We start from the raw sequence: 26,992 nt of genomic DNA, 5'->3' as shown, positions 1-26,992 counted from the left end.
ACATAAAATGACCTCAGCTGTTCACTGTGCTTTCAAACATGGAAGCTGAAATCCAATTATAATCAAAGAGTTGCATGTTGGACTTCGACCATGAAGTGTGAACAACAGTTCTGCATGCTGTGGCCTTGGGGGTATTAGAGCATAGCATTGCTTTAACCTCTGTCTGCTTGCTGGCCTCTGTACACTGAAAATATACTACAACATTTCTATCATAGACAAAACATTCGAGGTACAAATTACCACTGCAAACTTTCACTATTCATTAATGCGGGCTCACTACTCAAACCATCTAGACAGCCTGCAAAACCAGGACCCTCCACCATTCTGTTAGGATGACACTCAGTCTTAAACTGACTACTTCATTTTGATTGAAACAGCAAGAAAATATCTTTTAAGCCAATAAGTTGCAAGCTCTGAAATCCTATTTTTCAATAAAAAACACAGCAGAAGTCGTCCCAAAGGCCTGCCTGTTTTACAATTCATGCTTTTTCCCAGATAGTATCTCTTTTTCTATTACAGCAATGTGTGAACAGGAAGTCTAAAGAAGCCACCCACTGAGATTGTGGAGAACCAGAAGAGAAGTCAGTCTGTATACAGGCTGCACTGGCGAGATGGCACTGATGGATTCCAGGCAGGGCATACAGCAACACTTTGATTTACTATTTACCAACCTAGAAAGCTGTTTATTGATATTACATAGGTCACAATATTTATGTTAAAAGATAGAAAAGTGATTTAGAAGGTCTGATTTTTTTTCTTTTTTAATAAATCTTTTTGAGAACGCAAAGTTACCAGGTCATCAAGTTTCTTAAGTTTAAGCATGCAGAGCTGACTGGGATGGTACAGTGGGTTATTCTGATATACAACAGCAGCTACGGGAGTTGAAAGTTCAGTGTAGTCTTTGAGTTTACAAATAAAAGCTCATTATCACAAATTCAGAGTAGACAAACGTGAGAAGACATTTTACTTCAATGTGAGAGATCACAGAATTATTTGGGTTGGAAGAAACACTTAAAGATCATCTTGTCCATCCTGCCAGGCAGGTTGCCCAAAACCCTATCCAACCTGTTCTTGAACACCACCAGGGGCGTCCACAGCTTCTCTGGGCAGCCTGTGCCAGTGCCCCACCATCCTCATCATGTAGAATTTCTTACTGGTGTCTGAACCTATCCACTTTTAGTTTAAAGCCATCATCCCCTGTTCTGTCACTACACTCCCTAAAAAAGAATCCCTCCCCATTTCTCACATAAGCCACTTTTGGCACTGGAAGGCCAGTGCCAGCTGAACAAGGCCAGCTCTGTCTCTACAGAAGCCCTGATCCGGACCTCTGAACATCCTTATGGCCTCTCCCCTCTGGACTCACATCAGCAGCTCTTGGACAATCCGGACAGAAGGAAGCGGAACAAACTACCCACTTCTTTTCTTCAGCATAACATAGTAGGTGCAGGCAGATAGGAGAAGATGCTAATGCACTAGGAAAGCTTTCCATAAGAAGTTCATGCCTTAGCCTACTCTCCTCAGCTACTTGCGGAAAGAAGATTCCGCAATTAATTGTGAGAAGAAGAAAGACAATTTCATAAGCAGTGCCTTTAACTTAAAAGACTAACAGATTTACCTTTCTCATACAATCTGAATGCAACGGTAAATTTTCCCCCTACTGCCTTGTCAAGAATCAAGACTGCCAAGTCAAGAAGGAATCTGAGCAAATGTGCTGAAGCACAACTTAACTGAAGCAAGCACAACAATTCCAATCTATAGAAAGGTATGCAGCTGCTGTGCACAGTGACTACTCACAGAGGGTCAGTTTCCCAAATGTTTATAAAGCCATTGGTATCAGGCAACTCCTAGAAACCCCTGGCACACATATTTCTTTGATGCTTACATATTTCTTACATGCTTATCTGGATTCTGTCTCCCACAGTTTAATGAATTACCCTGGGTGTAGGAATACCTGTGATCCATAGCAGCCATCTGCACAGCAAACTTCCACACGCACACTTCAAAGTGTGGCTTAGTTTCCAGTCATCTTCCATGCGCAGTCAGCACAGTGATACTGGCCTATGTTTGTCAGCAGGTGCCAGAACAGCCATTCTTCAGAGCTAGGCAGTACCACACCAATTAGCTACTTTTACAGGGATACACAAGGTAAGCGTTTCATACTGAAAGATCTCCGGCAGAGGGTAAAGCATTTGTAATAGAGCTTTCAATTCAAATGTCTTTTGTTCCCTGGCCTGTCAGGACACGATAGCTAAATTTCAGTGACAATGCAAAAGCCTAATTTTACTTCATATAACATTATGAGCACTGTCTGAAAAGCCCACAGAACATAGCCAGCACAGAACGCAGGAGTTCTTCCTTCAGGGGAAGGTAAGCAACGCCTGGCTGCCTAACTTGCTTACTATTCACTATTTTTCTCTTGTAAATTCGTAACTTTACCTGTTCTTAAGTCCATAAGCATCAGCACTCCCTTCTGACAATGTTAACTGGAGCTTCGAAAATTTTCTGGCAAACACTTTTGTGCTCCCCTTTCGCTACGTTTTGCATCTATTGACACCTGTGGGCCATTTCAACGACCTCTAAAAACGCCTCCTTACCTCTCCTGGTTATATAAAAGTTGTTAATAAACAGTTTGCAAACCCTGCTTGTGATGCTAAAAAACATAAAAATGGTCCCACTGAAATCTGGCACTCTCTTTGGCCAAAACTGCTGGTTTCTGCCTTGGTCACTGTTTGGAGCAGGACCAAATTATGGCCATAGATCTCCTTAGAATTTCACCCAATGGAGCCTGATCTGGGAAGAGAGGCATTAATATAATACCTCTTAAGTAAATTTAACTAATATTTTTAATTAATTGAGGCATTGTGTGGCCAGTGGTAATCTGGTAATAACATTACTACACATACACACGCACTAAATTGCTATTTTACTAATGATTCATTTGCTTTACTCTTGCCTCTTTCAAAAAAAACCCGATTAAGTTGAAAATGACCTTTTGAAGATTGTACTTGCAGACCGATCTTTTCATTTTTAATTACTTACTTTGCTTTAATTGTTACATTAGGAACTATTAAGAAAGCAGCCAGCTTCATAATCAATAATTTAATTAGAGTTTAAGGAGCAAGAAGTCAATGCAAACGTTATTCTGCAGTCAGGCCTTTCCCAAAGCCTTTGTAGAACTTTATTCCCGTTTTGTTTCAAAGTGACATTGGCGATATAAAAATTAAATTCATACGCCCTGCAATACATCATGTGCACGCATTATAGACATACACAGGCAGTCGGTAAGAAGTTCAGATCCAGGTCAATCTATTTGCTGCCCAGACAGGAACACATTCTGCTTCTCTCACTTCATTTCTGAATAATGGGTGATGCAGCCAAATGCCGTCGCACCACACGCTCCAGCAGAGCCCTCTCCCTGCTCTGCATGCCAGGAGCCACCGTAGTGAAGTGTTTACTGACATCTATAGCAACACTTTCCCCCTGGTTAGAACTTAACATATTTTACATTTATCTATTTATAGCTCTCTAATTACTACTAATATTCCAAGATAACCAGCGGGCGACTGAAAATTGATCCACTCTAATTTTACAAGCGATGAGATCTGATTCAATCAGCAGCAAACGAGTACCCTCCTCCATCCCATCCTTGCTGCAGGCTGAGAGCAGCCAAGCAATACCAGCACTGCGAGCACAGCAGCAGGGATGCAGTGTCACATACCTCTGTAGAAAGGGAGCAGAGGACCAGTGGGGAGGCTGTGGGACTGAGAGAGGAGCTGAGACGCCTTCTGAGATGCCCAGAGGTCCTGCAAAGGACCCTGCTGCTCCCTCCTCTATAGCAGCTTTCCTGACTGTGAATATCATGATGAAAAGGTGTTACTTTAATCAAACTAAATAACCACATCAGTGCCAAGATAAAGCCATTTACAAATTCCCCACAAATGGGGAGGCAAGCTGGGTATTAATTTTAAACTCACAGAACTCACTTGTCTTCTCAAAGGCTTCTCTTTGGAATGAAGCAGGAATGTGGCTTCTCTACGTTGCACAAAAAGACAAGGTGTAAAATGGGGCTGCCTTCCAGCTGGCAAGAGGACCCGCAGTCCAATAGACAGGAGCAGGCATGTCAATGAGCAGGAACAGCTTAATGAAACTGTAATTATAACCTCTTAAGAGCCGCTAATTCACCTGGAGCTTTGCAAAACAAGGTAACTTGTCTGATCTAAAATGTTTAGAGCCTAATTTAAACCTAGTTTAACAGGGGAAGAAGCCCATGAGATCAACCGATTATACACTTTGTTAAACTTTGGATTTCCTGGCTTGATGTGGGAGCAAAACCAGGAAGGCAGAAAAAGGAGGGACAAGTCAGTAATGGAAAGCCAAATTGGACAGACAGAGTCCCAGCTCCATTCTGAGGGGTGCTCTTACTACAGCAGCCAAGTACATTTGGAAGGCTGATGGTTCTTCTGCCTCTGAGGAATAAAAAACCAAAACAAAATAAATAGACAACAAAACACACACAGAACACATTCCTGCTTCCATCTGGGTCAAGTGATCCAAACTGCAGAGTTATATGCTCAAAATTTGAGATACTTGGTTCTAATTTGTCTTTTCACACAGAAGCTGTTTTGGAGGAAAGTCGGAACGCAGCATTTTTTAAAACGACAGTGACCATAACCAAACTGTTTTTCTATTATTTTTCAAGATTAAAAAGAAATCAGGACACCTTTCCTCTGCTGTACTTTTTGCTTTGAACAAACAAACACTAAGCCTCTGTGAAGGCTTCCCAAACAGCTACCACAGAAATCTCTTCAGGTTCTACTTTTCCATGTTATTTCTTGGAGCAAATAGGCTCTGTTCACACCTGTTTGATCTTGATTCCATACTTTACAGTGACTCAGGAATTTCTTTTCATTTTAAGACAGGGAGATCTGAAATATGAAGGCGTTATTTACAAACACATACAACAAAATGAGGAACACCAAATTTGTTACGCTTCATGCCAGGAACTGGACTTACTCACGCACATCCCTTATGCACAACAAAGTAATTCAATTACACTAAGAGCTTCAAAGTTCTCATGGAAGAGGTCTTCATCTTCAAAAGTGACAAGTTCAATCTTTAACCCACTTCTGCAGGGGATTGACTTGAACCATAAACTGCCTGTCAATGATTTTTTAAATGACCTATCCTGTATATCCTGTATATCTGCTCAGCTCTCAAATTCATTCCTCTGGAGTTCAAAAGGGTTCAAATAAAACTGACAAACCCAATACCCTGAGGATCTTCTGACTGATAATTTTGTGTCTAAGGTGTTTACTTGGCGATAAATCAACCGTACCCAGCCAAAAAATGCGAAGAGAACCAGACTGGATTTCAAAATATCCTCCCCTGGCTGCTCTGTGTCTGATCCTTAAATACTCTGACAACTTACCTGAATTTGTCCAGTGAATGCCCACTCCAGGAGGTCAAATGAATTTCCACAAAGGCAGCACCCCTACAAAGATCTGCGTGTTCTCACATATAGTTAAAACCGCTGAAGAAAAGGTTCTGACAAAACCCATGTTGAAAACCAACTAGTCTAAAAGATAACTCATATTTCAGTGGAAAAAGAGAACAGGTTATTTTAGGGAATTCCCAATTCAGAGATTACTGAATTCTGACAAACTAAACGCTGAAAAATAAGTGGTCTAAAAGATAGTTCATATTTCATGAGAAGAACAAATGAAGGTTATCCAAGGAAAATATCGATTTGGAAGAATTCAACTGAATGCTAAGCAAGTCAGAGCTGAGCAGCGTTCAGGCACAATGCAGCAGGGCTGCCCTGTGCCTCAGGCATTACATGGGCTGCACCTTGAAGGAGAAGACTGCAAGACTGAGCTTAGCTCAGCATCCCTGCCATTATTCTGCATCCATACGACACACGTAAGCAGCTGAGTCCTCCTTGCAGAAGGGCAGCGGGTACAGAGGACCCCTGCAAAGTGGCTACCAGGCAGCTGGGCTGAGCACCCACCGTGTTGGCCCTAATGTTTGGCATGTCCCACCATACAAAGCTTTACCATAAAGCTCATAAACCTCTTCTAGTGGCTGAGAGAGACCCGATTAATTCCTGTCCATGAAGAGACTCCAGCTCAGGATGAAGCTCTGCCTGGGTTCCCGCTCCCCTCCCTTGCCTTGGGACAGGGGCCTTTATGCCAGAATGAGAGCATTCTGGCCACAGCCAGCTTCTAGCTCAATGAGAGCTAATTATCATTACAGGGAATTATTTCAGACAGGATTTGGGACAAGCTCATCCTCTCTTCCTCTTTCTTCAGAGATCAGTGCCTGCATTATTCATCAAAGAACACACTACCTCGGAGCTTTTAACTTGTGGTCATGCTGTTCAGCCCACAACTTACAGCCCATGATAAAACTTGATGTGCAGAGCTGGAACTTACACTTGGTCACTGCAGAGGTGCCTTACCCCTATTTAAATCAGTTTTGAAGCAGATGGCAAAAAGCTGAGAGGCCCAATTCTCTCCTGTTTGGGTGTCAGGGAGCTTAGCCTGATAGTGGGGTGGAGGTGGGATTGTTTCATTTGTATTATTACCACCAGCCTTCTGCAGAAGGAAGGGGGACAAATAGAGCTTACCTTAAATTGCTAGGCTTCATTGGAAAGGAAATCATAAAGACAGAATTACATCCTGGACAATTAAATTATTTCACTACAACCAATTGAATATCTGTAGGAACCAAAATTGACACTCAATCTCACACCAACAAAAGGAGGTGTTGGATGCCTGAACACTGGAGGCATTCAAGGCCAGGCTGGATGTGGCTCTGGGCAGCCTGGTCTGGTGGTTCGTAGCCCTGCACATAGCGGGGGGGCTGAAACTAGATGATCACTGAGGTCCTTTTCAACCCAGGCCATTCTATGATTCTATGAAATAGAAAGAGAGAGCACTGTCCAGTTAAGAACACACAGAAGTCCTCCTAAATCCTGGTAGGACACATTTCTTAGGGTACTGCTGCCAAATGTTGACTTCTATACCACAATCGGTGCCCAACTTAATAAATGAGATATCCAGCTGTAGAACCTGACATTTCAAAAAGCAGAAAGCAGGTGAGACAGTTACTAAATCGGTAAGTTTCAAAAACGTAGAAATGAAAAATGCAAGTCTTGTCTTTTTTTTTTTCCTCTCTTCTATTTAATTAAGTGTATAAACACTAGGTATTTTATCTGCCTGAGAAAGAGCAAAGACTCAGCTTGGCTCAAGCGTTATCCTGCCAAATCTGACCAACCCCAAAAAAATCCCTCATCAGAATGCGGGCAATGCAGATGAGTGGCAGGCTGCTTATCACCAGAAGAATTAATGCAGGCAGGTGAACTCGTACTCTCGGGGTCTCATGTTCATTCGCACCTCTCACATTTATCAGCGGATGCACTTTACAATTCATGAGCAGAGATGCTCACTGTGATGTGTCAGCAAGAAAATATTTTGGGCAGAAGCCAGAATGTGATCGTCTTTCTACAAAACTGGCATAAAGAGAAATAAAATCCACAGCTTATCTTGGCACAAGTGCCATCAGCTCTACTGGCAAGTAATCCCTACCATGAATTGCAGCCTCAGCCTCATGCACACAATCCAGTGGGAGTCTGGTGCAGTACCAGGACGATTCCTATCTACATCCAACACCAACTCCATTTCTCTGCCCAGAATGCTTGGAAAGAGCTATAATCATCTAAATACTGTCAGTTCTGTGTTCTCATTTCCCTATAGGCAATATATAACTTAGTTTTAAAATTACGGCCATTGTGCTGTAAATTTATTTTAACCATTAGATCTGACCCTATGTTATCTAGGAAAAAAAAATAAAAAAGCAGTCACATATTTCCAAAGTCTGAAGGCTGCATTATAGCCCCAGCTTAGTAATTACAAAGATTTATGTTCCATTCTACCCCAAATCCAGAGCTCATTGTCCATTCAACTTACACAGCCCTGACTTACAGTCCTCTGCATCCATTATCTTTAATAATAAAGAGCTGACTGAAGTTAATGATTGAAGAGCAAGATGTGATTAATAGTATGAATCTAATTTATGAGAAAACAAACCGGAGTATGATTTTCATGTTTCATTAAAATTATCTTAAATGTACTTCTTAATGCTAATTGATCTTACAGAGGTGAGAAAATATTCTGTTCCAAAATTAATGGGAGAAAATCATTCATCATCTTTCTGGAGGGAACATTAACTGTCATTCAGTATTTAGGGAGATAGCATCTTCATAGAGATTTCACCACCCAAAGCGATGCTCCGGTGTGGGAATGTCTCTGAAACTGGAAACATTTCCCACCAAATGGGGAAATAATTGAACTGAATAAACACACAACAGAATGCCATACGCAGAGTTTTGGTTTTGCAAAAGGCCTCTCCTACCTTCCCCAAACTACTCAATGTTGAAAAGCAGCGCTGGTGAAGGGCTTTTTTCTTAAGTTAATAGTAAAAGAATTTTTCTTTCATAATGTTAATTTGCTATAGACAGTAGATTACTGAGACATTTGCATAGTGAAGTTCCATGCAGGATTTACTAAGGACAAAACAAAGCAGAAACCTTGTCTTCCAATGAGTTTTTTACTTCTGTCTGTATTTCAATGTTTTCTCTGATTGAATTATTCATGTTCAGATATCAAATATTCTTACAAACCAAGGCATTTAATAATAATGAGTCTTGACTGGCTTCACTCCAACTAGTTGTGCTTTATGCCCAGGACTGTTATTAACGACCTTCTATTCAGTCTGTTTCTATGATCCATAAATAGAAATCGCATAATGAGCATCTCAAATATTCTACTGTCATTTTCATGTCAGTTTTTTTCATGCTGTGTTTGTAGAACTCTGATGGCAATATCTAGTAACACTTAGCATTAGCTTCTCGCTTCTTTCCTCTCAAACCTCTTCCATCAAGACAGCCTTCTCTGCTGTGGGCAATCCCATATTTAACACTGTTCGCAAAATGCCAAGCGACCACACGACCAACAGAAGTGGTAATTGGAGAATTTCAAGAGTTGCTCAGTAAGAAATATCACAACAGCAGCAATAATTATTGAACTTTCTGATGAAAGAGAAGAAAACGCCTCTTACCCTGTACTTGCATTCGACCTGAACAGGATTTACATATTCGGTCTGCAAAGCACCAGGGACAATTACTCCTGCAAGCTACTAAATCCATTTATACCTATACCAAAGAATGGAGGTATAGAAGAATAAAGGAACAGATGCAGTTTCTGACACTGCCTACAGCAATATGTTCAGGAGAAAAATCATACATATTGCATGAGAAATCAGCAGTGAGTTCTGAGGGGAATTCCTTCTAAATGAAGAAAAATATTTCAGACTTCCAAGTTATTGCATCTTATATTTCTCCTATGCTCTCTCTCCCCATTTCCTTAAAGCACACGCCAGCACTTAAAAAAGAAGCCAGACAAAACTCAACTGACGCTCTTCTATCTACTGACTGGAAGACTGAACTGTGCTGCATCCTAATCCAGACCATCACTCACACCAAAGTCTACCTGTTTATTCAGTTATTTAGGTGCACGTCCATTTGTTGAAATGCTAAAGGGTGATATTTTTGGTCCAAGAATAATAAGTTATGTTAATGAATATTCCATTATCACATCACCCTTACCTCCTCTTTGGATTTTGAACTGGCTTTCATTTTTCTCCTACTATCATGTCATCAATTTGCTTGAATTCCAGAAAGACCAGGAAGATTGCTTACCGTTCTGGCATCCCAGAGAGATAAAGTCTTGTCAGCAGAGCTTGTGAGAACAACGTTGGAGAATGGAAGAAATTCAATGCTACTGACTGAGTCTTTATGACCACGCATGGTATATCTGCATCTCTCACTGTAAAAGACAACAGAAATATAGCACTTGTCATTCAGGATAACAAGAGATGAGTTAATAACAGACTTTTTCTATGCAGCCCTCTCCCTGCTGATCAGCTATGAAGTAACATCCCACAGGTTCCTGTTTAGCTTTCTTCTCCATTTGTTTGGTTTTCTTATCTTTTAATGGGTTAATTTCTGAGAAAACGCTACTACTACTTCTCAGTTCAGGGTGTGAGCCTGACGCAGATGGAAAACTACACTGGAAGCTCTTCCTGTTGCAGTTACTAGAGAGACAACAACTAGAGCACTGCACAAATTTAGCAGAGGGTCGCTAGAGTTAGGGTTGAATGGGTGGGTTGTGGTTGGACTTGATGATCTTGAATGTCTTTTCCAACCTGAGCAATTCTGTGATTCTGTGAGATGGCTACAGAGCGATGGTGTTATACAAGGTTTTTGGCCTCTGTTCTGGTCTTTGTAAGGACAGCAGAACAGAATGATGTCTAAAATGCAGTCCAGCTGAAGAGAAGGAAGAAACCAAGAGTGATGCACTGGGACAAAGCAGAAAGCAACAAACAGATCTGGGATTATTCACATCAGAAGGAAAGGCAAAGGCTTAGATTCTTCACTTGGTGAAAGGGAGGCTGAAATGAACTGGCGTTCACTAGCCACTGTGGCTATATACAAGTCACCCATGCTGATATGGAACTCATCTGTGATTTCGTTAGCTATAGATAAAACACCATCTCTTAGCAGTGTTTGTGATGTTAAAACCTGTGAAAATGTACAAGGAGGAGAGTATACTATGGAAAAACATAATCAAGTCAGTAGCAGCTCCATCCTCTTTGTTGAGCTGGCTTAAAAAACAGTTGGAAAAAATAAAAGCCAACAACCCATCATAAATTACTACAGCTCTCAGTGACAGCTCAGAATTTTATTCCCTGCTCATGTGATTCTGACAGTAGAAATGCACCTCCCGAGCTGGCTGCTGAATATATCATTGAGGCTTGCAAATTAGATTACTGGGTGGCTCTTAACTGAGAATTTCTTACAATATTTATTAAGGAAGCTGTCAGCAGAGGGAATTAAAGATGTGATTTTTTTCCCTCCTGCCTGCATGTTGCCAGAAGAGACTCAGAGCTCTTGCAGGTTTTGTATCAGCAGCTCTGAAGATCAGACACAGGCCAGCCGAGCTCAAGGGTTTTGATGGACACTCTCCCAAACCACTGATCTAACTGAGTGAGTTCTCAGCCTATTGCACTGCCTTTCCATTTCCCAGGCTGAAACACAGATGCTGTGCTGAGCCGAACACCAACCTTGTCCCCACAGAAGAGATAGCAGAAGGGAGATAAGTTACTTCTGAGCAGAAATATTATCCAAGAAATATATTTGAAAGGAATATTAGATTCTACGTGTATCATTTTACAGAATCTATGTTTTTCTATTGCAGATAATAGATTATACTCTTCAGTATTATCTATTATATAGACTACGTGTGTTATTTTATCACCAGGCCTCATTTTAAACTATTGATAAATTATCACAGCTGTTAGCACTCAGTGCATGCTATATCTGATATTCATGATCGCTTGATAAATGACAATAAAATCATTTCAATAAAATAACTTTTTGTTTCACAGCCTCGTAGCAATGTTTTATACCACATAATGCCCTATTCATCTCCACTCGTATAGTTTTATTTGTGTAGAGGAATGGGATTTTTCAAAAGGGGTCAGCGATTTTCTGCTTGCCTGATACACTGAAGGGAGTTTTGAGTTGCTGAACATTTACAACCAAAATCGTGCCATGTGCTTTTGTGGGCACTTAGCAGTTTTGAACAGCTTTACAGAGCACAGTGCTCCACTACCTTCCTGTAGCACAAGTGCGCGTGCCCTCTCCAAAGGCAAAATCACACCTTCACCTGCTTGGGGGGCTTGGGGATGAAAGAAAGCTGGGAAAGGGTGGGAAGGAATGGAAATCAAGGGAATGTTGTCCCTGAGTCAGTGCCTTAAGATATGGGCCACCCCAGGCAGACGGGCTGCAAGAACAGGCTTGCAAGAGATTAATTAGGTGCCAAAGCAGGAGGGCCCATTCAGAAGGTGAAAATGGACTAAAGTGATGGACCATGACAGGAGCAGAAGGGAAGGAAATGATTTGTACTTTTCCATCAAGAACATGCACAATCAGACCTGATGCAGTTGTCAGTCTCTCTCCTTGCCGCTTCCATCCCGTTGCGTACTGATGAGCGAGCTCTGGCTCTCAAGATTTAATTTACCACTCTGGGAACTGGCTGACTGATATTTCTAAAAATCTCCAACTGCTATATAAAATAAACTCATCTTTCCTTCCAGCTGAGATATAATTTCAGCAAGACTGTCTTGTACACAAGCTATCTTTTGGAGAAGAGGAGAATATTTTATTTAGGTATTCTTTTTTCCCCAAAAAACTCGATAGGAAGGGTAGACCATCATCCTGTTTTTCACAAGAGCTCATATTTCTATCCAATGGCTTAAGTTTATCTATATTAGAATAAATCTGTAGCAACATACATTAACTATTGCTTTTTTTCCTATTTATGAACACGCAGCCTTATAGATATATGCTTTGCTCTCTCTGAAAACATTAGTTTGGAAAAGAGGGACCCTTGTCTATCAACAATTGGTTCATAGGCATTTGTAGTTCTCTTGGTGCTTAAATCCAGAGACAAAGATCCTGAATGATCCTGCATTATGTCACAGAACAGATACTGTCCCGTGGCTCAGTATTTTGCAGGTTGCATTCACAGATCCTGCATTTTTATATTTTTGCAGTGTAAAACACCACACATTTTCTTGACTTGTAATTATCCTCAGTGTTTTCTTTTCTACAGGGTCTATTTTCTTTCCCATACAATCAGATACAATAAAGATGCCCTTCAACAAATCAGCAGCTCTGTTCCGCCCTCACTGGGTTTCAGCGTTTCCTAAGAGCTCCAAACCAACACGTGCAGGTTGTTACAGTCATAAGCACACCTACACCATTAATGTCAGCACTGAAATTAGTGTAACCCTTATCGATATCACTAGCTTAACAGCAATGGAAGAAATTTCCTTGCTCAATTCCTAAGAGACTTCTCCTCGAAGAAACACATTCCAGAATGGCCCATTCAAATTCAAAAGTTCTTTTGATAAAACTGCATGAAAACGAGATATGTGATGCTGCCACTTCCATAAGGCTTAACTGAGCATTACCTACACTAAAACACAAAAGCAGCCAAATTATGCACTAGTTAGCTGTTCCATCTGCAGAGTAACTGAAAAGAAAATACAGATAGCAGTTAGGTATCTCTTACACTGCACTTTTGCATCCACACAGATTAAGAACAAGCTGGTACTACCTGATGGGAACATTTTACGACTGCCTGGATGTATTTATTGGTACAGACTATATGGGGCACGAAGCAATGGAGAGCCTGTGGTGCTCCATACTCATTTCTAAAGATTCACAGCAAATGAGATGTGTTGCCAATTCTTTTACTATTTGATTTTTTTATTTTTTTTTTTAAGAAACATTCATGGTTACTAGCAATCCTATGTAAACAGGACACTATGTGTCACAATTTTATTTTTTTAAGTAAGTGGTTTCTACACCGAGCTCTCACTGGAAAGAAATGTAGGTAGGATGATGCTGTTTCAATGATTAGTTGGTTAGTCATAGTTGTTCTAGTGCAGAACCATATTAAATCTCATTTCAAGCATGGTAATTAACAGCATCCATAAACCAATTGAAATTAATGAGATTACAGCATGTACTTTGGAGACAGGGCCTCTGGCAACCATCTTTTTACATGCCTTCTGAAGCAAGGCACCAACCACACAAACCCTCTCCAACTGTGCCATCTCCTCCAACAGCAACCCTCTCAAATCCACTGAACGAGCACTAAACTAAACCCTTTTTCATGCCTGTTGAGTAATATCCTACTATGTGACCTGCAATCCCTATCAAGCAAAATGTCAAAGTAAATTACACTGGAAAGTCACTTGCAAGAATGCGGACAGAACATTTCTGGGGAAGCTGTGTAAGGTCACACAAGATCAGCTCTGATCGCGTTATAGGATTGTAGCAGTTAAAAGGAGAATACCTTTAACAAAAACAAATCCTATCAATTTCCCATTATATGGCTTTATCTTCAAAATGTGCTTAAATTAGTCATAGAACTTTTCTAGCCAAGATCAATGGGCAAGTATAGCAGACGGGCTGGCTTAAGACATTAAAATGCCAGTTTGTTTTATGCTGTTATAAATGCATCCTATCATGTCTTTACATTTTATGACCTCTATTTTATTTCTAGGTAGCTTCACACATGACACATCCAATTATTCATGTCAAGAATGTAAAACTACCAATATTTCAGTAAAAAGTACCTACCATCATTTATGACAATGATTTTTTCCTTGACCCATTATTTCCCTAAATGCAACACATTTTCTAAGACGTTGACATGCGAGGACAGTTTCCCTGCAAAGCACATTTGTCTCTAAAAAGATATATGTTGGTGTGATGGTGTCAATATGAGACACTTTGTTCAATTATTATTCATCTTCAGTAAAATGAAACTCTCCTCAAACTCAGAATATTCATTTGTGCCTCCTTTCAAACTAACATCTGACACCTGGAAAACCAAATGTTGAAGCACATGGTACTGCTGCTTCTGGGAGAAGATATGCAGACCTTCTAATACTTAAAATATTTAGAAAAAAATATAAAAAGCATATAAATTCCATCTTTCTATGCGTAATTCTTATCAGTCGGCACTCATGGAAGATAATCTTCACAACCTAAGCACTGTGCAAAACAACAAGGAACGCCTTGGCCTGGAAAAAGCTGCGAGGCAGTGCTTCTCTGGCAAGGACCATTTTGCAGAGCCATCTCTGACTTACTAAATTATCTGAAATCGTTTTTCATTACTGTTCTCAGACAACGTTCACTGTAAGAGTTTATAAATAGGCAGTGAGCAGAAGCAGGATGGCCACCACCAAGGTCAGGGCGTGCTGTGCAGGACCAGTAGGGCCATCTGAAGCCCATGAGCACGGCCTGCAGTCCTGCTTGCTGCCGGTGTCAGGAGTGGGACCATTTCCAGGTTCGTCACTGCAGGAGCCTGACAGCTCACACTTGTGGTCTAGTGCACAGTAAATTGGGCGTGCAAAAGAAGACCAAGCCCTGCAGCGGTACGGACTGAACTGGTAAGTTGAAGGGTGCAATCCTGTCCCTTCTTCCTTTCTTTTCCTTATTCTCCTGCCAAAAGCAAAGATTTAGCAACTAGGAAGGCTTAGCCACAGAAGAATGAACCTCAAACACAATATATATGTTTTACTAACATTTTCTAAATATATAAACAAATATTACTCATCTGACTCTACATTTACAAATCTGCAATACAACAGAATCATAGAATGGCCTGGGTTGAAAAGGACTATAAAGATTATCTAAAGATTCAACCCCCTGCCACAAGCAGGGTTGCCAACCGCCAGACTAGGCTGCTCAGAGCCACTGTTATTTCTGCACAGAAATACCATTAAATCCTCTTCTTAGATCTCATGGGGAAACAGGAGAATTTACAAGTGATGGTTTAACTGTTACTGCCTGAACTTGAAACATGAAAGTTCTGAAACTGATCAAAACCTGGTTATTTTGATTAAAAAGACATGAGTAGTCACTGAGATCTTTGTCCTGCTTGGCAAGCTTCGAGAGGCTGCAGAAGCTCATATTTCAGAGTACAGACTTCTCCACTGAAATCTGGCCCTGATCACCTCCCTGTGCTTTCCCCAGAAGATGAACTGAATCACAGAATCACCAGGGTTGGAAAAGGCCTCCAAAAACATCCAGTCCACCTATCACCAATATTTCCAGCTAAACCACGTCCCTCGGTAGAACACCTAAAACATTTCTTGAGCACCTCCAGGGATGGTGACTTTCTTGCAAGGCCAGTTTGCGAGGACTCATTCATCTACCAGCATTACTGCTGCTGGAAGCAGTGATAAGCCTGCAGTGATTCACCAGCTGAACAGACACCATACTGCTGCATGCAGGATGTGGAGGCACTCCTCTTCTCCTGGCTCTGCACTACACCTACAGATGTAGGGCACCCATCCATGTGCACGACCAGGTATGCCCACAGTCCAGATCAGATTGACCTGATATGCTGCAAGCCCTCACTTCCAGCAAAGCTCTAAGAGGAAACTGAAAGGCAACATCTGAGCGTGGCTGGTCCTTAGACTTGGATTTTGCCTTAATGAGTGCCCACTAGCAGAGATATTTTGGGGGTTCAACCTCGTAAGTGTTCAAATCTACCTAGAGCAGGAAAACCAAGTCCAACATAGTGCACTCAAAAGCTTGTCTGTAAACCTTTTTCCTCCTCAGCATCTACAGCAGGCTTCTGTGGCTCCATGATGCCACCTGAACAAGTGGGGCACAGCCCTGCTGCCAGGTATGGTCCAGGTGCTGCTAACAAGCTGCTCAGCCAGCAGCAACATCCAAATAGAACAGGAGAGCTCTTTTGTTGTGCTGGAGATTTATTTTGTCTCCAGGGACCTTGCCTCCTTACATATTTTGCTGTTCTAAAAATTACTTTGTCCTATTTCTGATAGTTGGAAGAGCCTCTCTGGCAAATAATGCCCAGAACAGGAAAACCAAATGTAACTGAAAACAGAAAAAAATAGGAAAGAACATACAGAACAGAAAAAGAGGGCAATGTGTTACAATAAATGAAATCTAATTACTTGAACTTCAGATTCAGCAAGGTCTAATAGTGAGGGACATTTGGTCAAAACTTCCCTAATAAATTTCTAATTAAGCAGCAGAAAGCAACTCTCCAGTCATATTTCTGTTCTGCAGTGAAATTGGGTAACAGCCAAATAATCACAGTCCTTGAAATATTGTTCTACGATGCAGGAAAAAGCGGTTGCAAAACCATGCCTTACCTTTGGGATTAAAATGTTTATTTGTCTCAGTTTGCTGTAACTTATGTAACAGAACACGTGTAACTGGAAAAGAAGCCAGATATAATTCTTATGTGTTTCCTGAAAGATTTATAGAAGATCTTGGCCATATGTGTTTTAGTAAATGGTGGGTATTTATTCAGTGTGTGGAAACCCGCTAATAGTGAGATGCTGCTCAGCCTACTGATGCTGCTCAGCCTACTAAGTCATAGCACTGAAAAAATACTCACTGAGAAAAAAAGGACAAAGTTTTAAGGACACACGGGTTGCTCTAACACTCAACACAGATTTTAGCAACTGATGCTACCCTGAGATAGAATAACAACCCCTGATTTTCTACCATTGAGTATGGACTACGTTGCCTTTGTTCAGGAACTGCAAAACAAGAGACTTCCACAGTACTGCATTTGGTTGGAGCTAGGCAGCAGACAGCTACAGAAGAGAAATACAACTGCATTTTGCTCTTTGTGTGATTCAAACACTACCCCAAGCCAAGATGTGGTTTGACAAACACTAAGAATTGTAGCTATCAATGACAGTGGCTCTGCGTGTTTCACATGATTGAAACGTATGAATTACAGAAATAACAACACTCGACTTTGGTTTTCTCCAGGAAGTGTGAAAAACTAATAGTCTGTGCCCATCATCTTGTCCTTGTCAGTGGCTTGGAACATGAATAAAGTCTGCTCACTACCATAATGAAGATTTAATTTCTCAACGCCTTACATTTCTTTGAACAAGTGTTGTGTAGAAATCATTGAGTGGCTTGGATTGGAAGTAAGAGATGGTGGTGTGTTATTTTCTGCTCACAAAAGAAGAGTTTGAGTGAATTTGTATTATTATTATTCTTTTGTTTTTACAGGAAAGATAAAACTGTAAGGCATAAGATTTCTACTTGAGAATGCTTTACAGTGCTTCTGTTCTTTTCCTGTTAATGGAAAAGAACTTTAAATCAATATAAGTAAGCATACATCATCATGTTGTGTATGCAAAATAAGTGTAATTACCAGAAGAATAGCACTCACAAGATCAGCCTGATTTCCAAAGCAATGGTGATGCAGAGGAATCCTTTACAGACACAATCTAGAAATAACTACATCTTTAAATGCAAGCATTTTCTTAAACATTCAACTGAATCAGAACCAGAAGATGCATCGCTCTGACCAATTTAGCCAACAGAAACCAGTATTTCCACAGCTATCTCAACTGAGAGTCCCACAGGGGATGGTCAGAACTCAACCACTCGTACTTCCATGTGCAGCAGGAAACCAACTATAGTTAGTTCAAAGAGAACAAAGGCCAGGTGAAAAGTTTTATACAGCATACATGTTTTCATATCAGATTGTAACACATTCTTCATTGCTTTTTATTAGGCCCAGTTGAAGTCCATACCTTTTCAGGATTTCCTTTCTATCCTACTAGTCAGTACCTGATTGCTGGCAGCACCAAACATCTTTCAGATGATGGCAACAGCTGCTGCAAAACTCCACTTTGCATTGCAACTGGGCTCCAAATCAACTTTGATGAGTTATTTCAGCTATTTTCCTTTGAACAGAAGCATGTTACATTTGATCCAAATTTTTCAGCACTTTCATATGCTTTAACTTTCAGTTATCTTGTGTCTCTAAAGGGGCACATTTTCCCAAGGTGAGAACCAGGTCAACAAAAATGACTTTGAGACAAAGTCTGGGTCAGGAATAAGATATAAACATTTATAGCTGGAATATAGATCCTAAGCTGTTTTCAAGGACCATCTTGTTCCTACAGAGAGCCTTGCTCTTACTTGGGAACATCAGAAATGTTTGATCTCTCTCACCCCTGATCTAAGTCAGAAATGAGAAATAAATTTGCTCATACTACTCTGAGGAATTCAGCTTAGGAAGCACTTCCATAGCATCAGTATCAGATAATTACGGGACACAGATGCTACTAAAACCACACTGCTAACTACTCCTATCCTGATGCAGGAGTACACACCTTAGATTCCTCAAGCCAATTTCAAAATCCAGGTTCAGTTCTTCCCTCTGCCTAAGGCAATTCAACATACGTGCATTAATAAGCTTTCTGATCATGGTTGTATCTTTCTAACTTTCTTGTGCAGTCTGCCTACATGCAGAAAATAAATGCAGCCAGCTGAAATGAAGTTTCTGTAGACTGATGATGTGGTCTGAAGTGGTCCCCTCCAAGGTCAGCTCTTATATTTCATACTTATTGAACAAAATGCCACCTCAGTCCTTGGGACCGAAACTAGAACACAATCTTCTCTACCTCTGAGATGCCCAGTACTATTTGGAAGGTAAAAAAGTATTACAGAATTGTAGACAGCAAGCAATCTCAGGTTAAGAAAGGTACACTGCTATTGCTTATGTAACATTCTGACTCCACCTTTAAGTGCTCAGCACTTTCTGCAAATCACGCTTCCTTAAGGGATTTTTTTGTTGGACAGTTAAAGATGGGAGCACCAGAAATCACTTATTGAAAACCATAGCCTTATTTTATTAAACAATTATCTCTTACTCCCTCAAGGCATATGGGTACCAGATAATCAGATAAGCACAATCTCAGTAATAATAAAATAGATGTAAACCATTTAAGCCGACATTAAACACTGCAGAACTACTGCGAGCGTGTTTTCTGCTCAGCAGTTCTGCGGGAGAATAAGCAAAGGCTCGCTCCCCAGCGGCAGTGGGTTATCCACAATTACCATTCCAGCTGACATCAGCATTCAGCCCATGCCCTGCTTCTGCATCAGTATGGATGCTGCCATTTTTTGTTCCTTTTGCTTTCCCCTGCGAGATAAACTTTATGGGTAAAGCTTCTGCCTTTTCCGGCTAACCCCAAGTGTCTCAACCAGTTCGTTTGAGTATTCAAAGATAATAACATGTGTATAGTTTGACAGATCACTGCCAAGCAGTTTTATTTTTTGTGTGTGCATTTATGCTTACGTTGGATCTGTTCTACGCAGACAGGTTGCTGTACGGTCTTAGGCTTCCACAGCTTAAGGAAAATACCAGGGAGAAGATGAGTCATCTACATTCGATACTCAGCTCTCTGTTCTGGTGCATTTTGAGTGTTTTGGAGACTTCATCACATCTTCTATGTTTCCAAGTCCCTGAAACAAGTGCTCTGAAGAAATAAACTCATCGTACCCTTGTTATACAAAGTGAAGGGAGAAATACTGATCATTGCTCCCAGTCCACACCTGCTGAAAAAGGACTTCTGAGGCATCTCGTTCAGGTCATTTTCTGTTTTGAATTATCTTTACAACATTAGACCAGATAATCTTCCTATGCCAAATTAAAACGTGTATTTTCCGTCGAATCCTGATATCCCGTGGTGGGTCTGATCTAAGCTATTTCTTATGAAAAAAACACTGACAGAAGTAATAACAAATAATTGCTTTTTGTGGGATTGAAGCCCTACAAAATACAGTATAGAAAAAGACATTCTTTAAAATGCTAGCCCTATAGCACTCAAGTTTAAAATAACTTGTTAATGCTTACTCTGAGTTCATCCTGTAGAAATCTATCATACCATATTCCTCTGCAACTTTATATATTTTGGATAAGACTCAGAAAATTCCCTGACAAAGCTAAGTCTCAGATTCTTCTAGCTTTTTGGTGCCTAAATAATCAATTAGGTGCTTAATGGGATTTTCAGCAGACCCTACGTGCCCACTCCAACAGATTTTTCCATCAATCCTGCAGGCACTGTTAAAGATCCAACTCTTTGTGCATGCTAAATGAAGGGAGCCCACCCCACCAACATCTGCTTAGGTGAGAACTCGACTATGTGACTTCGTCACAACCAGGCAGAAGCTGACAAGGGGAAGGCTCATCTTCCTACAGGACAGCAAGCAACTCTCCCAGGGCATCTGTTTGCTTAGAGTCAATTTGAAGCTGTGTGACGGATGCCACGGGATCCGCTGTTTCTAAAACAAATTATTTCCCTCCCTTCCAAAAAAAATTAACTACTGACGAAAGGGAATGAATGAAACAAGACCCATACAGGAGAGCAGCAGAATAAATCTACTGAGAATAAATCAACAACCACAAGGATGCAGCAGCATTTATGAAAAGCGGTTTAATTTAAATATCACCCCTCTGAAGCAAGCAAAGAGGGCAAATCAAACTGCCATTAGTTTACCTTAGAACGCTGTCACTGGTCCAGTCTTAGAGTGATGATGTTCCACATAGGACAGATAAAGCAATAACAGCAGCTCCTAATTTCCACAGCTCCTTATTTTTATGTGAGATTAGACATCTCTACGCCCCAATCCCAACTTGGATAAGGAAGAAACAAGCCAGTAGCACAGGTACAGCACAGCTTTCAGTACGCAGCTAAGGGGACTTGGGCCAGCTGTGCTCACTGAGCTTCACGCACCACTGCACTGGGCACAAAGCTATCTGCACACCACGAATGCTTCTACCTGAAGCTGTTGTACTATGGTGTGACATACAGAAGAAATGGCCTTTATAAAAAAAGCCAGAGAAAAATCTGCAGTATACAAATCAAAAATGCACCAACTGGTGAACATTAAAGGCCCCTTTTTATTTGGTGTTATACTGCAAACCGTGAACTTAAGTCCTTCACCTTTTACATATAAAATGCTGCTGTATATTTATTTAAAAAAGCAGTGCAGAGGACTAAAAGCCTGGGCCAGGACTGTGGTATTGTAAATTAATATGCAGTTACTCACAATATTAATGGATGGGTTTAACCTACAGAGCACAGATTCACAGCACAAAAAGCAGCACTGCCCTCGTCGGTTGTTAGTTTATTTTCTCCTACAATTTTAAATATGACTGAAACTCCTTCAGATCTATTAAATGAGAAAATCCTTTTTGAAAACAGTACAACACGGCTGAAACACAATAAATATAAGCACTTAAATATTTAAGTGAAGAAAATGAATTTCAGTGCATTTTCAAATTGGTTTTCTCAGTGCAGAGTTTCTTTATTTGTCCAAATAAAATGGATTTGAGTAGGTGGCAGCTTTAAGGAGATTCACAGTGCTGTTGTGAACTTGGGAAGATATTATGAATAATGGATTTGCTGTGCTCTTCGACACAGAGCCACAACAAAAACAATATCACTCTGGGTTCTCTAACAGGAAGCTGCCGGAGCGAGGAATAAAACTCCTGGCCTCCTCATTGAAGCTACAGGTGCTGGCATTTTCCTTCAGCTCTTTTTCATCATCACTGTAGCAAGTCTTGGGACCAGCCCTGAGTTTTCAAGCAGGGAAGCTACTCAAACACAAAGCATGAAGGGCTGCATTCCCAAGGCTACCCCTCCTCAATCTGATTTACCACCTTCTTCTTCAGAGCACATTTTTGTACTATAGCTTCTCTCTTCTAAATACAGCTGGGAAGGGCTGCTTCCCTCTGGCAAATAGCTGGAAGGAAAGGTTAGCTTGAAACTCACATGCAAAAGAATTGAACTGGTTCGCTTTCCTCCTCCTACGGGTCTGAATATATGAGGGCAGCTCTGAAAGTACTGCCTCCTATTTTATTATGTTGACATCACCTCACACACATAGGAACACCAAGTAGCACCTCACATTAGTTCAGCTAAAAGCACGCTGGAGAGAAGCTCAGTGACTGGGATCTTGAGTTCTGGTATCAAAAGGCCATCTAGGCCTCTGCTAACTGATTTTAATACTGGCACTGTATTTCTGCAAGCTATGACACATTCTCCTCCTTCTGGAAATACATCTCCAGCAAGGGACTACTAAGATCTGTAGCTGTAGATATCAAAGCTTAGCTCATGCTACTGTTGTAGGCACTGAATATTCCAAGTACTGCCGAGGCATGAGTGATAAACTGGTAAGATTTACAGGGAAGTTTCACACACAATTAGGTTTTCACCAAGTCACAGTGCTGGCTGCTAACTTCCCACCTAGCGTTGTTGCATATCGCATCCTCAAGCCATCACCTTCATCCTAACCTTCCAAACACAGCTACCTCATACTCATGTTACTGTGAAACAAACTCTGAATTGAAAAGCTACGGAAATCGTCTTTTAAACAGCAGAACATCATGCATACTATTTTTTTCAAGATTAGAAGTACTGCTTCAGAGGAGATCCCAGTAGAACTCCAGCTATGTTTGCACTGCGCAGCTTTACTGGCATGCCCTCTATGCAAGAGTAACACACACACTACCTGTTGTGTATTAAATAATCCACAATTTCTGTCCATGTTTTACTACGGTCTCACTATTAAAACTATAACCTAGAATTTCTGTTTCAGTGACAGAATTAGGTTTTTTGAAAGATATCATAAAATACAAAGGAACTCAGTGATTTTTGCATCATGTGGATAATTCAAATGCATATTTAAGTAGGTTTCTAATAGATATACGTGCCTTTGCAGTCTCTGAGTTCAGTAAACATATGCATAAATATTGCTTTTCAGTTGGTGAAAAGCTTCCTAGATGTGAAAAATATTGGCTGGCCTAAAATGAGATTTTTGCATGACACTGCTCTGACTATTGCAAGTGCTGAGAGGAAGCTGGCCATGTTTTTGTTTCCTCACTTACACTGAAGCCAAAAAAAAGAAGTTCTCATGAGAAGCTTGAGACTGGCTATGTAAATAGTTTGTATGCTTAAACTCTTCTGTCTTGTGGATGTCATGATTCTGAGATGTGTCTTGAAGAAAAATCTGCATATGATACCAAAGTACATTTTACTATGTACTGTTCTACCCGGCATAGAGATTTAAGGTTTAGGTCAGAAGTCACCCTGAGTCTTTTGAAAAACGTGACTGATAAAACAATCCATTACTGGGTTGAAAACCATATATAATTCACACCATAAGAAGATAAAAAGACAACTCAGTGTCTTTCAACTTCAATAAAAGACTCCGCAGACCTTTTCTTGTACATAAGGAGTCATTGTCTAAGGTTTGAGATAAGGACTGCCTTCATATTTCAGCCAAAGCTAATGAAAAATGAACAGTTTGCTTTAACAGGACATACATGGTAGGACAATTAGAGCTACAGCTTTTGGGGGGAAAAAATCTGACAATACAAGAGGTTTTTTTAAGAATTCAGGCTTTGTGCAAAAAAAAGTATAGAAACAACCAAAATTCACACACACCCCCCTCTGAGGACTGCATGGAACTAGAAGACAAAAATTCAAACAGGAAATATATTTGCATAAAGACATCCATTGGAGCAGACCTTCATTCTGACATCTATTGCCCAGTTCAGCCAGTTTCAAACTAGAAGGCATACAGAGCTGACAGGAGTCTAGCATTCAGGTGGAGCTGCCTATCCAAGTATTGTTCTCATGCTAAGACATACTCCTGCTCTTGTTACTTCACTGGAGATGTAAGCACAGAAAACTGGCAGTCCCTTGCATTGCAGCACACTGTGACTTTAGGAAACAGCACTCCACTCCACTCTGCATCACAGGCTCTGCATGTAATACTTGCACTAACTGGTACTGACAGGATATGGTTGTGATGATTGAAATACTTCACTTTAATGAACTGTTGTCTTCAATAAATTCTGTAATAACAGCTGACAGCTTTCACTGCGGTATGAATCGCTCTCTGTTGGTACAGTTTTTCTGTTTTGGTTGCAATACTCTAAGACAGTATTTCTAGAAAAATAGGTTAGACGAAGAAAAGACTGCCAGTAATGAGTGAACACAACACAAAAGAGAGGGGAAAAATAAGATAACGAGCAAGGATATGTAATAAAAAACTATACTAATCCTTAAAATATGCTGGATATCTGGGTGCTGTTCCTGCACGTTTGAATGTAGGACAGAGGAAACACCCTGTCAAGAACAGAACATTATTTAGCAGGAGCCATAATTACACCACCTGCACGCTTGGGAATAAGACAACGAATTCAACTTGCACATTGTCAGAGAGAGAAAACAGCTGAGCCTCCTACAGTAGGATCAAACAGACTACAGTTTCTGGACCTGCCAGTCTGTTTGGTTAGGCTTTGATGGAAGGAAGCTTAAGTATTGCATCCTGCTCTTGAACCACAGCTGTCAGTGAGTCTAGCAGGCATTTTGACAGCAGAGGTAAAGCAAGTAGGAAAGGTATCCAACTCGCAGGAGATCACAGTGCTTTAGTAGTTCCAACAAAACGTACTGTTCTCCAAGTAGAATCCACCAGCCAGCTACGCATCACTGAAACCCGTGCATCTCTGAGCTGATAGAGAAAACTGGAACATAAAAAAATTGACTCCTGAATGAGTTTTCCAAGCTATACTGAATGCTGAGATAGTACAAGAAAATGGTTGAGGTAAAATACAATGAAGAATTGAAAAGACAGAAAAAGGACATATTTTGGTATTAAAAAATCCCAACAAAATCTTATCATTCTACTTACTAAGAAATTCAAGCATGCTTCTCACATACAACCTAAATTACCACAGACACTTACAGTAAAAACAACCACATCAACAGATGCCACTGATTTATCCAGACCTGTAGCCAACACCACTTCAGCAGAAAGCACACAACTGCCATAGCATTTAGCATCACCTTATTACTATCTTCTTCAAATCCAACAACTGTTTCTTTGTTTTGTTACCAAGGGATGGGATGTCACTTTTTAATCACAGAATGGTTTGGGTTGGAAGGGAGCTTTAAGATGATCTAGTCCCAACCTCTGTGCCACAGCACAGCATATAAGGCTCACTTCAGCAATAACTCACTATACAGCCTTTTCCTTACCAAATGTGAATAACTGCATCACTAACCCAGCTGAGCCATTCTGAAAGAAGTAGGTATGACTTGTTTCATAACCTAGACTTGCAAATACACAGCCATAGTAAACATTTCTCATTACCAAAGCCTGATGTTCTGCACTAACTGTACAAGTTCAAGTAAGTTTATGATACAGAGTTCAGGCTACACTTCTTAATTTGGTTCTGTACTTCAAGATTAATCTTTTATAGAATTATGAAGATTAAACCATATTTTCCCCTTAACCCAACAACTTTGCTTTGGAAATATATATATATGTATATATATATTTTACCTGATAATTCACCATCTTTAAATTGATATTTTAAAATTGGCTCCCTGGGAATCATAAGAAACAGGTTTTAGAATTCCTTTGGTCCTGAAAAATGTGTCATGGAACTGTTACATAATTATAAATTCAGAGATTTAGGCATGAGCCTCTTTTGTATTTGAGGGATTAACAGCAGGTTGTCTCCGTAGTGCTCCTCAGAGGATTCCAAAGGGAATTCTCCTTTATCAAGACGGCAAGCACTTCCTGATAGGCTGTCAGTACACACATTACAAACTACCCAAAGATGGCCCTTCCACACATCCTCTGAGTTTTTCTCTGCCTGCCTTCCAATTTCCTGGAGGACATCTGTCTTTTCTGAAAATGGATTAGCTTCACATTTACTGGAATCAATTAAACATGGTATCTGGCCAGCAGTTCTTGGTGCCTCTCCCACTGAAATCTGAGGCAGGTAACAGTCATCCAGGAAGGAAAATCTTCATGACAACTGGTTATATGCCCTTGTTCCTGTTCAGAATGACCAAGTGGGACTCCATTTTCAACTTTCTGTGGCTTTCTTTATAGAGTCCTAATGCAGATATGTTGGATGTTGTGAAAAATAACCACAAATCCAATGAAACATATTTCATTTAAAAGCTGTCCCTTGAATAAGAGAAAAGGGAAGAAAACAGAAAGATGTGAATGTAAAAGATGCCCAAGAAAGATGGCTAACATCAGTGACTTCACATTGCTTGGATGGTAGAAAGCAATCAGTTTGGCCAACTTGGTAAGCCAAGGAACATTCACTTCTTTACTGAGACCAAAGCAAAGTGAACAAAAAGACACTATCATAGCAGTTTAAAATCCATTTAAACATGCCTTGCACTCCATTCTGTCAGACTGTGTTAAGAATAAGGAGAATACAGTACTATCATTTCATGGTATCATTCCAAGTGAAGCTATAGTTGATTAAGGGCTTCTAATTAAACAATCCACCTGTTTCATTTCTTTTAAATGCACACTACCCACTGAATTTCCCCAAATTAAAATGCTTCTTATGAGGAAAAAGTCAAACTAAAATCAGCAACAAACAAGTGGAGCTGGGATACCAGAAGGTAAGACTCTTCATGTGGGCTTAGGAATGAATGGATTATGTAAATACAGCAGGAATTG

General features: G+C 40.4%; 1 protein-coding gene across 1 annotated transcript in view; it reads right to left on the bottom strand.

Moving 5' to 3' along the window:
* The window catches only part of SPAG16 (sperm associated antigen 16), a 356,401-nt gene that overhangs the window by 118,180 nt on the left and 211,229 nt on the right, over nt 1–26,992 (bottom strand). Inside the window, exon 13 of the mRNA XM_031604580.2 lies at nt 9,758–9,884. Within this exon, the coding sequence (XP_031460440.2) occupies nt 9,758–9,884 (127 nt within the window). The remainder of the gene's footprint in view (nt 1–9,757; nt 9,885–26,992) is intronic.

Source organism: Phasianus colchicus, chromosome 7, assembly GCF_987193195.1.
Source record: "Phasianus colchicus chromosome 7, bPhaCol1.hap1.1, whole genome shotgun sequence".
In the NCBI taxonomy this organism is placed as follows: Eukaryota; Metazoa; Chordata; class Aves; order Galliformes; family Phasianidae; genus Phasianus; species Phasianus colchicus.
The sequence above is the reverse complement of the archived record's forward strand: the minus strand, read 5'-3'. Positions and strand labels throughout refer to the sequence as shown.